Source organism: Ursus arctos, unplaced genomic scaffold (assembly GCF_023065955.2).
Source record: "Ursus arctos isolate Adak ecotype North America unplaced genomic scaffold, UrsArc2.0 scaffold_2, whole genome shotgun sequence".
Taxonomy (NCBI): domain Eukaryota; kingdom Metazoa; phylum Chordata; class Mammalia; order Carnivora; family Ursidae; genus Ursus; species Ursus arctos.
The window spans coordinates 96749227-96762840 of NW_026622874.1; the positions used below are offsets into that span (position 1 = coordinate 96749227).

General features: G+C 54.8%; 1 protein-coding gene across 4 annotated transcripts; it reads left to right on the forward strand.

Moving 5' to 3' along the window:
- Window positions 1–956: 956 nt before the first annotated feature.
- MOGAT3 (monoacylglycerol O-acyltransferase 3) lies at window positions 957–6895 on the forward strand. 4 transcript variants are annotated; one of them, XM_048224694.2, is made up of 10 exons: window positions 957–1092; window positions 1296–1469; window positions 1956–2130; window positions 2644–3449; window positions 3675–3782; window positions 3869–3939; window positions 4211–4415; window positions 4703–4877; window positions 6345–6547; window positions 6637–6895. In XM_048224694.2, the coding sequence occupies exons 4-10, from the start codon at window positions 3377–3379 to the stop codon at window positions 6789–6791; spliced, it is 990 nt and encodes a 329-aa protein (XP_048080651.1). In that variant the 5' UTR covers window positions 957–1092; window positions 1296–1469; window positions 1956–2130; window positions 2644–3376; the 3' UTR covers window positions 6792–6895. The 4 variants fall into 4 exon arrangements, with proteins under 4 accessions (XP_048080651.1, XP_026371867.1, XP_048080650.1 ...); XM_026516082.4 differs by having other exon boundaries at window positions 1003–1092; window positions 1296–2130; XM_048224693.2 differs by lacking the exons at window positions 957–1092; window positions 1296–1469 and having other exon boundaries at window positions 1782–2130; window positions 3110–3449.
- The last annotated feature ends 6719 nt before the right edge of the window (window positions 6896–13614 follow it).

The following is a 13614-nucleotide window of genomic DNA, read 5'->3' on the forward strand; positions in this document are numbered from 1 at the left end:
CAGACTTCTCAGGGCGTCTCACCTGGTCTCCCTGTGGATGGAAGTGGGTGGAGCAGGGACAGGAGAAAATACCTCCCGGAGTGGGGGGTGGGCAACCCGCATGAGAGTGAAGCTAGGGGACAGGACAGAAAGGGTGTGCCAGCTTGAGTGGCATTGGACGCTGGCTCATCCTGTCTCGTATGACCCACCATTCATTTCGTGAGTATCCCTCACCTGCTGGGCACCTGTCACGGGGTTAGCGTTGATGAGAACAACAGCTGTCTTCTTGTGGCTCACGGCTGGGGGAGACCTTAGCCAGAAAATCACCACGAAGGAGGGAAAATGGGAAAATATTTGATGCCAGGAAAGCATGGGACGGAGGCACGTAATGGGGTGTGTGTCAGACTTGCCCAAAGAAGTGACATTCCCTGACCCGGAGAAGGTGTCCGCCGCTCCAGGGCTCTGGCCAGTGTTGGGGAGGGCCCTGGCCATGTGAGGACTGGTCCCCGCCTACTTGGAGGGTGTGCCCTTTTGAGCTGGCCAATCGCTGGCCTTTCCCCAAAAACCCTTTCTTCTAGAATGTCTCCCCACAGAGGCCTAAGCTACACCCTAGGAGCCAGACTAGGGCAACTAAAGGGGTTTCTAGCTGCTCTCACTACTGTGGGGAGCCCTGCCATTCATGGGACACACCACTCTGGCAACACCCCACTTCCCCAGACCTCTGCCAGCTGGCTCCTCAGAGGCCCCTCGGAGGCCCAAGGCCCTGACCTCCGCATTGTCCACACACCCTCACTCCCGGGTTCCTGGCCACACCCCCTGGGGATTTCTGTGTGGTCCTATTGGTCACAACGCTGTGAGCTCGGGTAGTGGTCCACACTTTCTTGCTGAACCTCACAAGGGTACAGGGTTCAGGTCAGCAAAGGGGGTGGACACGGGCTGAACCAGGGCCAAGGGTCAGGGCCAGTGAGTTGGACTACAGAGACTGGACTTAAGAGCCCACGGTGGCCCCCTATAGGATGTCCCTCTACAGTATACCAGCCTCCTCCAGCCACGTCCACTGGGGTCTTCAAGGGGTTGCTGTCCTGCAGTGGGTCTTCTCCTTCTTGGGGCTCGGTGAGGCTCAGCACCTGGCACTCTGCTTCCTGGTTACCAGGAGGGAGGCAGGACAGGGATCTCTGGGGGCTGCTGAAGGAATGAGAAGGAATTTCCTGGGGCAGGAGGGCCCGAAGCCATGGAACGGGGGGCGGGGGGGTGTGTGTAACTGGGAACTTAAATGTCTGGGTCCTGAGTATCCCCCACTCTATCCTCCGGCCCAGGTGTGCCTGGCCCTGTTGTTCCTCGCTCTTCTAAGCCGAGCCCGGGTCCTAGCCATCCTCCACCTGGTCTGGTTCTATAGAGACAGGGACACGCTGCGGGCAGGAGGCCGCCGCTCTGCCTGTGTTTGCAGCTGGGCCATCTGGAGACATTTCCGAGATTACTTTCCTGTGTTGGTGAGGCCATCTAGGAATGGTGTCCTGGGTGGGGGCAAGGCTTTGGAATAGACTCTTCTCCGGTTACCCACCAGAAGTCTAATCTTAGGGCCAGAGTGGGTATGTTGCCTTTGCCCCCAGCTGGTTAAAACCGCAGAACTGGATCCCTCCCGACACTACCTCCTTGGCTTCCACCCTCAAGGGGCCCTGGTCGTCGGGGCTTTGCAACTTCTGCTCAGAGGCCATGGGCTTCTCCAGCCTCTTCCCTGGCCTCCGGCCCCACCTCCTCATACTGCCTTGTTGGTTCCGCCTCCCCTCTTCCGGGACTACATCAGTGTAGGGGTGAGAAGTGAGAACTGATTCAGGGCCCCCGGTCCCTGCTGTTGTCACCCCCTACATCCCTGGGGTGGGGGGTGGGAGCTCCTGGTCCCGGCTCTACCTTCCTGGCGCCCTCTCCCCCTTTTCTCAGAGACCCAGGCATCCGGGCCCCCTCTGCCCTACCCCCAGGTTTGGTGTCCTCTGGCAAGGCAAGCGCTGCCTTTGAGTTGTCCCGGCCTGGGGGCGGCCGGGTGGCCGTCCTGGCCGTGGGAGGGCCCCTGGAAGTGCTGGAGGCAAAACCCGGCGAGCTGCCTTTGCGGATCCGGAATCAGAAGGGCTTTGTCAAGTTGGGACTGGAACACAGGTGAGGGAGCCTCAGTGGCCGGGCGGGAAGGTCGCGGGCTACCCCGTCCGGGAGGAGCGCGGCGCGCCCGGGGAACCCGGGCTCACGCGCGCACATGCTCTCCCCAAGGCCTCCATGGTGCCTGTCTTCTCTTTAGGGGAGACTGAGCTCTTCCAGCAGTTCCCGAACCCTCCGGGCTCGGGGCTGCGGAGCGCGGCCCTGCCGCGGTTTCACGGCCCCTTGGGCCTCCTCCTGCCCTTCCGCACGCCCATCCACACACTCGGGGAGCCCCGGCCCCCGCCCCTCCGCTCCCCGCCGGCGTACCGGCTCCGCAGGAGCTCCGGTCCCGCGCCCTCCCCGCGCGGGGCGGTGAAGGTCCCTGGCTGCAGGCCACTTTTTGGCCGCGCCGGCCTCACCCCTTTTGGCAACCGCCCAGGCCCTGAACTCTGTCCCGGGCGGTCGCGCGGCTGGGGGGGAAGGGCACGGGCTGCGGGTCCCAACCACCGCCCCTCTGGCGTCCCGTTCTGCCCGCAGCGGGGGCCCGGATCCCCGTGCAGCGAAGCCAGGCGTAGGTGGACGCGCTGCACGCGCTCTACGTGGAGCGGCTCACGCAGCTGCTTGAGGAGCACGAGGCGCTTGCGGCACCCCGGCCCACCGGCACCTGCTCCTCACCTAGGCCCGCCGCCCCGACCCTTCCGGTGCCCGCGGCGACTGTGGGCGGGGAGGGAAATTAAACTTGGGATCAGAGCTGCAGTGTGTGAGTGTTTGTGAGCGGCCGTGCCTCCGGTGGTCTTGACACTCCCGGAGACCGGCACCGAGATCCGGGGCGCGCAGTGGGGGCCTGCCCGGCCGCCCCGGAGATCCCACGGTCTCAGCTGGGCTTCTGACCCCGGCCGGCGGCTGGGACCCGGTGGGCGGGCTCCCCAGCTTCTTCTGAGCCTCCTGTCCACATCAGTTCCTGGACTGCCGCTGCCCTCTATCCCTCACACATTCCGCGCAGCCTCCCAGCTCCGCCCAGCGACCAGCGCAAACCGACTAACGCTGGCAGTTCAAAGATCTTTCTGGAAACCTCTGGGGCTCGGGATCCAAGGATCTCCCTGTTCACGCACACGCCGCACACCCGCAGTCCCGGGGGTTTGGCCCCTCCGGCAGGAAAGCCTTCCATCGGCGCCCAAACTTTCCTCGTTTGTGCTCCGGGCCCTGGAGCCCCGCTGGCAGAGGGGAGCGACTGGGATAGGAGTCTCCACGGTCCCGCCGCGACGCCACCATGAAAGTCGTGGGGAAACTGTGGCTAGAGACACTGGGCGCCTACCAATACGTGCTCACTTTCCTCTTCATGGGTGAGAGGCCTGGTGCCCGGGGGTCCCCAAGGGGAGCAGGGACTTTGGGAGAAAGGCTGGGGCCCCACCTGCCCGTGTGCCTGAGGGCAAAGGGAGCAGGAGAGAGCCAGAGGTCAGGCTGAGAGATGGCTGGGTGCTCACCAGCCATCTGGGAGGCGGGAGGAGAGGAGCCACAGGATGCAATGACCTGGCCTCAAAAGCTATTCTTTCTCATCTTTCCCCTAGGCCCTTTCTTCTCCCTGCTTCTCCTATTCCTCCTCTTCACCTCATTCTGGTCGGTCCCTGTTCTCTACTTCGTATGGTTCTTCCTGGACTGGGACACGCCCAACCAAGGTGAGCGCTGCTGGCCATGCACCCAGGGAGCAGAGATGGGGGCCGGGGGCCTCCAGACATTCTTGCATCCATCTCTCTGCTCCAAGGTGGAAGGCAATTTGAGTGGATCAAGAAATTTTTCATGTGGAAATACACCAGGGACTATTTTCCTATCAAGGTGACAGGTCACCCTCCACAGAGACTCTCCACCTTCTCCCTCTCCCCAACCCCTTACCCCTACTCACCCCTTCCTATGCACCCTGGGCTCCCTAAACTCAGACAGTGGGGCGGCGGGAGGGGGAGGGGAGTACAGAGTGGTATTCTCTGTGCTACCCACCCCATTTGAGGACCTTGAACTCTGAAGTCGGTTAGGGTGCAGGGCAACCCTTTTCAGCTGGTGTCCTGCCTTCCATGCCTCTTTCCTCTCATCCTGCCCAACACCCCCAAAGATGGTGAAAACAGCAGAGCTGCCCCCTGACCGGAACTATGTGGTGGGTGCCCACCCACATGGGATCATGGCCTTTGGAACCTTCATCAATTTCTGCGCCAACGTGGACGGCTTCTTCAAGAAGTTCCCCGGGATTCGCGCCTCACTGGCAGGGCAGGCCATCCTCTTCTACTTCCCAGTCTCTCGTGACTACTTCATGGCCAACGGTGAGCCTCGAACTGAGTGGGAGGAGGCACCTGTCCCCTCCCCCCACCTGACTGTCCCAACACAGGGACCTGGCCTGAACACTGGCCTGCCTCACGGTGGGCTTCGAACAGCTTTGGAGTGAGTGTCCTGCATCTTTGCTGGGAGAGGCACTATAGGTCACACTGATATGGGTGGGGGGCATGGCAGGTTTGGAGGGAATGGGGTGTGGGGCTCGCTAAAGGGCGATTGAGGGGCTAGGGAGCCCAGGAAGGGGTGGTGACTGCTCCCCTCCTCCTCTCGCGGGCAGGACTGTGCTCTGTGAGCCGGTGGAGCCTGGACTATTTTCTGTCAAAGGCCCAGCGTGGGCAGGCTGTAGTCATCATTGTTGGGGGTGCCCACGAGTCCCTGTATGCCATCCCAGGGAGGCACTGCCTCGTTCTCCGGAATCGCAAAGGCTTCGTGCGCCTGGCACTGAGGCATGGGTGAGTCGGGTGCAGGTGCCCAGCCCGGGGCTGCTGTGGATGGTCAGAACTTCACGTTGCGTCTGGGGGTCTATGCCCTTTTGTCCCTACCCATCTGGGTCTCTGTACCCGGGCCTCTGTGTCCCGGCTGGGACAAGTCCCTCTGGCACATGTCAACACTTGAGCGCTTTCTCTGTGCCAAGCACTGTGCCCACTTTTGCCAGGCTTCTTCCCTCTCCAATAAGAGGCAGGATCATAGTGCAAGTAGCAGGACCTTGTGCTCAGAAGCCCTGGGTTCAAATCCCTTTCTGGCACTGCCTCAAAAGCAAGACCTTGGATATGTTTCTTTACCTGTGAAATAGGACTAATACTTGGCTACGAAGCTGTAGTTGCAAAGGCTAGATGAGAAAATGTCTACAGTTGACCCTTGAACAACACGATTTGACCTGCACGGGTCCCTTATACAAGGGGTTTTCTTGTTTGTTTTTTTTACAATAGAGTACTGTAAATGTATTTTTGCTTCCTGATGGTTTTCTATTTTTAAAGATTTGATTCATTTAGTTATTTGAGAGAGAGAGAGCACATGCGTTGGAGGGGGGAGCAGAAAGAGAGGCAGAGAACCTCAAATTGGACTCTGCACCCTGAGATCATGACCTGAGCCAAAATCAAGAGTTAGCTGCTCAGTCAACGGAGCCAGCTGGCACCCCCTGATGATTTCCTTTTTTTAATTTATTTTATTTATTTATTTAAAAGAGAGAGAGGGAGAGGGAAAAAGAGCATGAGCTGGGGGAGGGGCAGAGGCAGAAAGAATCTCAAGCCGACTCCCTGCTGAGTGCAGAGCCCAACATGGGGCTTGATCCCAGGACCCCAAGATCATGACCTGAGCTGAAGTCAGATGCTTAACCCACTGAGCCACCCAGGTGCCCTCCATCCCCGATGATGATTTTCTTAATAACGCTTTCTTCTCTCTAGCTTACTTTAAAAAAAAAATTATGTATTTATTTGGCACAGAGAGAGAGAAAGCACAAGCAGGGGGAGCAACAGAGGGAGAGGGACAGGCAGGCTCTCCTCTGAGCAGGACCCTGGGATCATGACCTGAGCCACAGGCAGACGCTTAACGACTGAGCCACCCAGATGCCCCTAGCTTCCTTTATTACAAGAATACAGTATATAGTACATATACAAAATATTTCTTAATTGACTATTTATGTTATTGGCCATGCCGTTAGTAGTTAAGTTTTGGGGGAGTGTTAAGTTATATGAGGATTTTGGGGGTGGGGGTCAGAGGGTCAACATAGGAAGGCCCAGTACACAATCATTTCTCAAGAATTGTGAGTACCTTCGTCCACATCTTTCTTTGTCATTTGCTTGAAAAGGCCTTGGGCAGTGGAATCCGGAGGTGTGGGGAGGGATTTGCAGTCCCATCTTGGGGTGCTCCGAAAGCCTCTGGCCTGACCACCCTTCTTCTCTCTCCTTGTCCCTTCCCAGGGCCTCCCTGGTACCTATGTACTCCTTTGGGGAGAACGATATCTTCCATTTTAAGTTTTTTGACACAAACTCCTGGCAGCATCTCTGTCAGCTCACCTTCAAGAAGATCATGGGCTTTTCTCCTTGCATCTTCTGGGGCCGCGGACTCTTCTCGGCCAACTCCTGGGGCCTGCTGCCCCTCGCCAGGCCCATCACCACCGTGGGTGAGTGTCCATCTCCTGGGAAGAAAGCTGCAGTCAGCTGTGCGGGCAGCAGAGCCCCCCCTTCACCTCTGTCTCCCCTCTCCCTGCAGTGGGGCACCCCATCCCGGTGCCCCAGCGCCTGGACCCCACCAAGGAGGAAGTTGACCACTATCACACGCTCTACATGGAGGCTCTGGAGCAACTCTTTGAGGACCACAAGGAAAGCTGCGGTGTCCCAGCTTCTACTCGCCTCACCTTTATCTAGCCCTTGCTGTTCCCCCCAGCCCTGAGCCCCTCGGCCCGGGGCACTGAGACCTCCACCTCCTGCCTCTGTGTACGGCGCCAATAAAAGCTCCTTCTCTCCCACCATTACTTTGTAGAATCGGGTGCCCGCAGACCTCGCGTTCCACCGTCTTTCTCCTTTACTGCAAAGCTGCCGCTTTGGATTGGGGATCGGAACCCTGAATTCTCCTCCCAGCAAGCCTTGATTCTGCCGCCTCACCTTGCCTACATCTCTTTCCTCTGCTGAGCCCTTTCTCCCTCTCGGAATGAAGGCATCTGTTTCCCTGATTGCTGCAGGGCCTCGGGATGGAGTTGGGGAGGGCGGCTCTTGGGAGGGGTAGGCTTTGCAGGGTGAGCTGGAGAAGGCAGGAAGGATGGTGGAATAACCAGCCCGAGCAAGAGGTGAGCTTGGTCAAGGGTCCCTGGCCGTATGGGGAATGGAATGACCTCCGATGGTAGAAAAGAGAGCGTTAGCCCGTAGCTCACTACTGCACCTCTTCTCTATCCTTCATGTTTCCCCGTGCCTGGGAGATGAATGAAGCTGGGACCTATCTGACCAGCATGAAGCCCTACTGGCAGCCCAGCATTAGGTCCACACTAACCCATTTGCTCAGTAAGCACAGGGCTCTTGTGATGATAAAGAATGAAGATGTAAGGGCTGAGAGCGGAGATCAGCAAAGTAGCCTTATCCTCGTCACAGACACGGCGTCAGTCCCAGGAGAGGGTGAGACCGGGCGGTCTAAGGGTCCTCATGCGGTCGGAGCGTTCCCTGACCACGTCGGTCCCGTTTGCTGACTGGCTTTGCGCCTGTATCCAGGACTTCCAAAGAACTTGCTGAAATGTAATGGAAACGCAAATACACTAGTCTCCCGCTGTCCTATAAAATATATTCAGTGGAAGAATTTTTTTCTTGTTCCTGGAGGAAAGTCTGAGCAGTCCTGTGACTTATCTGGGTCATTCTCAGGTGGTGAGTCCTTCATTCACCTTAAGTTGTCACAGACATGTACCTTGAGTCGTAATCCGCACTTGGGTCTTCCTCCAAGGGTAGGAATCTTCCGTCTGCAGCAAAGGCAGCAAGCGGGCTGCCTGCTTGACCAGAAGGGGCAGCTGGGGAAGGTGGAATAGAAAGGGGGTGGGGTTGACGTCTTTCCTCCCCTTACCTTGCTAGCCGCTCTTACTGAACCCCTTGGGACTGGAGTGTGGGGCCGAGGAGGGGAAAGAAGATCCCAGACATTCTTGACGACACTGTCCTGAGATAGCTTCGTGTTCTCTGGGCCTCCAGACCTTCCAAGCTGATTCCTTTTCCTCATGGGGACTCTCCTGGATTCTCTGGAGTGTTCCCTTCTAGATTCCTCGGCCTTATCATCTGTCCCTGGTTTTCTGCCCATGCACTCGACATAGGATTTCTCCTTAGGAATCCCATTGCTTTTCTAGGATGGGAGGTAGAGAGAGGGATGAAAACAAAAAACAAAAAACAAAAACCCACCAATTCCAGGTTGGAACATGCTTAGCCTGGATACCACTAGAATACAGGCTGGGCTCAATGCAGCCACTCATCCTTCCTTCTTTCGTGGATGGGAACATCCAATCAGCTACTGTCCGGCCATTAGACTTCTCTGGCGGACACATTCCCCAAATGCTGGGGCACGCCAAACTCTTAGAGTCTTGCAACCTTCGTGACCACCCTTGCGGAGGTAAGCCTTGCCCCCTGGGGGTCGGGCTTGCAGAGCTCTGAAGTCCTTCCCCCACACCGCTCTCCTTTGTGTCCAAATTCCAATCCTTGTCATGGGTCAGGGATCAAGAGTTACTTCTCAAACATTTGCTTGGAAAATGCGGTCTTGCTTGCTGCATGTGGTCTGGTCCAGCCCCTTCTGGAATGCAGTGCCTGCTTGTTGGAACTTCATGCCTCAGCCTAAACTTTAAGGATAGCATCACATGTTTTTCTCTGGATTCTTCCCCTGAGGGACAACGGCACCAACATCTAGTAAGAACTAGCCACCAACAGCTGGGGGTAAGAGGATTAGATCGCTGTGGGCCTTCCTCCAAGAAGCCCCTGCCCTTCACCCCTGTGAGTGGTAGACGCCCCTCTGGGGAGGGGAGGTTGGCCTGGGTGGTAGGTGAGGAATGGGACCTTCGAGGACTGGAAGAGAGGGAGGAGGGGACTTCACTCCCCATTGTTCACTGCTCCTGTCTGAAATCCAAGACCGATAAAGTCAGGGGGTGGAAGGGATTGGCCTGAGGCTGGAGAGAAACAGGAGAAGCCAAGAAGCGCAGTTTGGACTGGGTTGTCCCTAGAGGCAGAGATGTGGTCAAAAGGAGTAAAGAGCTCCCAGTACTTGAGAAACCAATCGGGCAAGTCTCTCAGGAAAGTGGTCATGTCTAATCCTGGTGGAGAGAGGGAGAATTTTTTTTTTTTTTTAAAGATTTTATTTATTTATGTGATATAGAGACAGCCAGCGAGAGAGGGAACACAGCAGGCGAGTGAGAGAGGAAGAAGCAGGCTCCCAGCGGAGGAGCCCGATGTGGGACTCAATCCCGGCACGCCGGTATCACGCCCTGAGCCGAAGGCAGACGCTTTAACGACTGCGCTACCCAGGCGCCCCGAGAGAGGGAGAATTGAGAGGGAGAGTTATACTTCATGTGGAGACATCTGCGTGGGAGGAGAGGCCGCCACGCAAACCAGGAAGGTGCAGGAAGTTCGAGATCAGGCTTCTGTCTCTGGGAGAGAGACTTGGTGCCCATATCCATATGTGAGTGATCCCAGGACCCTGAACTAAAGGCAGACGCTTAACCGACTAAGCCACCCAGGCGCCCCACACTTGGTGATTTTAAACAACAAAAATTGATTGTCTCCCAATTCTGGAGACCAAAATCAAGGTGTCGCAGGGTCTTCTCCCTCTGAAACCTGGGGAGGAGAAACCCTCCCTCCCCTCTTCCAGCCCCGGGTGGTACCATTAATTCTCTGCCCGGACCTATGTCAGTCTCTGCCTCTGCTCTCCATGGCCTTCTCCCTCTGTGTGGGGTCCAAATCTCCCTCTCCCTATAGAATGCCAGTTTTAGATTCAATTAGGGCCCACACTTATTCAGTATGGCCTCCTCTTAATTTGATTATGTCTGCAAAGAACCCATCTTCAAATAAGGTCTCTTTCGTGGATGCTAAGGGTTAGGACTTCAATATATCTTCCTTAGGTGGGGCGGGGAGGGGGGGCACAATTCAGCCCTCAACAGGTGCCTTTTCAAAATTCACACAAAAGGCTTCTCTGCTTATGCCAGGGGACTGCAGCCACCCAGAGATGGTCTTTTGTGCAAATTATGTTGGGTGGTGGCAAGCATTTGCCACAGGATCTTTTCTTGGGGAAATATGCGTGGCAGGTGCATAGATAGAACAAGGATCACTAGACCATCCGGAAGGGTCTGTTGTATTTTCAGGAGGCTTGGGGCGCACAGTCCAAAACTGTTAATGAGCTTCCCCGTGCCATTCCACCTCCCGTGTAGCTGAATGATAAGCCCCAACACTGTGATTTCTCCTCCTGAGCTGGAAGAGTCTAACTTATAAATATATGAACTGAGGAAGCCTTCCGAGTTCAGCTTGATGCCTCCTGGGGCGGTTTCCTTCCCTGTCATCCTCCATGTGGCCACCAGAGGGCCGTCTCTACTCAACAAGGCAAATGTGTCTCGCCTGCTTAAAACCCTCCCTCGCTGGCCACCCCCTGCCTACAAGATGGGGACAACCCAGAACCGCTTGGCTGTTGCTCTGGCCTCTGCTAAGCCTGTCCCCTCCTGCTGGCGGGACCTTGCCCTTCTTTATGCTCTGGAGGGGATTTTTTATTTATTTATTTATTTATTTTTTAGGTTTTATTTTAAAGTAATCTCTACACTCCACGTGGGGCTCGAATTCACAATCCTGAGATCAAGAGTCTCGTGCTCTAGGGACCGAGGCAGCCACGCACCCCTGATGTTTATTTCTCATGGGTGTGGAGGCTACAAGTCCATGATCAAGGTGCGGGAGGATTCAGTTTCTGGTAAGAGCTCCCTTCCTGGCCTGTTGATAGCCGCCTTCTTTCTGCCGCCTCACAAGCCCTTTTTTCTGCAAAGGGGAGGGTTAGAGAGGGATTTCTGGTGTCTCTTCCTCTTTGGACCTTATGATTTCATTTAAGCCTTAATTACCTGTGTCAAGCCCTGTCTCCAAATACAATCACATTGGGTGTTAGGGCTTCAACATATGAATTGGGGGGAAGACACAATTCCATCCCTATCACTGTGATAAAGATTTACTGAAATACCAGAAATGATATGATCTCCGAAACTTGTTTCAAAATATCGGGGTGCTTGTAGTGTCCGATATCAGCTATGAGCTGATAATTGTCGAAGCTGTTGCTAGGCTAGTGAGGATTCATTATACTGTTCTATTTTTTGTGTATGTTAGATAGTCTCCAGAATAAAAGTGGTGGGTGTTTTTTGATGGAGAGCTCAATTGAGCTCTCCGAGAGCAGAAATGGAGTCAACCAGACCCATCGAAGATGACATGGTTAATGTTTGCAAATGACAGACATTACAGCCAATGTCGGTTCATGTGGGTGGGAGAGAGGAACCTGGTGATGGGTGGGGAGAGAAGATGTGGAATTTCAGGGACTTCTAGGCACAAACCGTCATACTGAGCCTTTAGAAATGCAGTGTGAGACTGGGTTGTGCATTGGCTTGGCATTAGGATGCCAGGAGTCTGGTTTTACCTCCATCCACTGGATGACCTTTGATAAAAATGATCGAGGGTGATCTCACCTTCCCCCACTCTAGAACTAGGTTGAAGTCATTCCTTCTTTCACAATATGCTTATTAAGCACTTACTATGTGCCAAGACCTGAACGACATACCAGTGGCATTAAGATAGTTTTAACATCTTAAAACTATGTTGGTTAAGCGTCTGCCTTCGGCTCAGGTCATGATCTCAGGATCCTGGTCTTTGAGCCCCATGTCAGGTTCCCCACTCGACGGGGAGTCTGCTTTTCCTTCTGCCTCTGCTGCTCAGTGTCTCTCTCCCTCCCTGTCTTTCTCTAATAAATAAATAAATAAAATCTTAAAAAAAAAAAGATAGCTGTAGCATCAACCCCGTTCTAAAAGAGTTCACAGTCAAGCTCAATGGCTTCCCAGCTTTCTATCCCCTGATTCATGAAGTTCCTAGAGCCTGACAGTCCCGAAGGAAGAATGATTAAGACAGGCTTCTGGTTGTGTCTGCATTTCAGTGTACAAGCCGCAATGCACCACATGGGAGAACTGCTGTTCCAATTGGCTAGATCGTAATACCTGCCTTTAATCGAATCTCTATGCAATGCCAGGCACTTTTCTTAGGTTATCTTTATTCAGTCCTTACTGGAAGTTGGGTGCTATGCCCTCTTCACAGATGAGGAAACCATGAGTCGCCAGTGAGTATGTGGCATCTGTGATACCTTGCCTTCTGAGGCGATCTGGAAGATTCCTTCCAGTGCCATAATTCTTAGTAAGATGTTCATTCATTCACTGGCTCTGTGATTTTGGGCCAATTACTTAACCCTTCGATCTTTGGTCTCCTTCCTTATCTGTAAATCAGCTGGTCCTTTGCCTATGCAACAAAAACCATGGGAGGTGCCCCGCCTCAGTATCTGTCAAGCATCTTTTATTTCTCGCTATCAGCTAAGTGCAGATGCCCCACGGATAGCCTTGACTCACAGATTGGGGAACTGCCCAGATAGAGGGGTCACTGGATCAGGGAGAGGGCAGGGGTCTCAGCCTTGATCTCAACAGCTGGAGAGTCAGAGGGAGAAGAGGGGTCAGAGAGGAGAACACCCAAAACCCAAAAATCTGGAGGAGGGAGTCCTGGTCATTAGAATCCCAGGATGCGGAGGCGTTCAGAGGTCAGGGAAGGAGACCCAGGGTGCTCTGTTGAAGGGGAGGGGTGAGAGAGGATGCTGGGGACAGGGAAGGCCCTGAAGCAGAGGATGGGCCCAAATGAAAGGACAGGGAGCAACAATGTTACTTGCTGACAGCAAGGCACACACATCCGGAGAGAAGACACAGGATAGGCTCTTCCAAATAAAAGGCCCAAATAAACAAGCCCGGACGAGGGTCAAAGCCGGTATGGATCCCAAGGTCAGAGACAGTGTTTACAAAATTCAGAGCAACTAAGGGAAATCTCCAGCATTAACAGCAACGGCATTTGGCATTCGCTTCGTGCTTTGCTGCTTGCAAAACATTTTCACAAAGTACATCTGACCTCTGAGTGGTGAGTGGGCGGGGGGGGGGGGTCTGCGTTTGCAGCCAGAGGCCCTCACAGTGTCCCTTGCCAGCTATGGGATCTAGCCCACATCGTGGGACTTCTCAGAATCCACTTTCTTCATCTGTAAAGTGACTAAACAAGCCTCACCCATCCTACAGTGTTGTGAGAATTAAACCGAAGTGCTGTGCAAACATTCTGGGTGGTTCTGTGGCTCACCACCAGGAGGGGGTACCGGCTGGCCCTGGAACCCAGACCAGTGAAGCCAGGACTCTCACCAGCAAGCAGATCACTCTTCCATGCCCAAGGGTCTTAACCTTGGCGGATTTAAACCCCAGTGGCACAAGGTGAGCCCCCCACCCCCACCCCACCCCCGCATCCTCAAAGCACTTAAGGATGCTAAAAGCCTCTCGTTCTCTCTTGCTGGGAGGGGCAGCCAGAAGATTAGTCATCTCCCAACCTCTTACCACCACCGCCCCCTAACCTCCCAGGGGAGTCGGGACAGAAGCAGTCTGAGCGTGATTTTGGAACCACATGGTTTTCGACTGGACCAATGAGC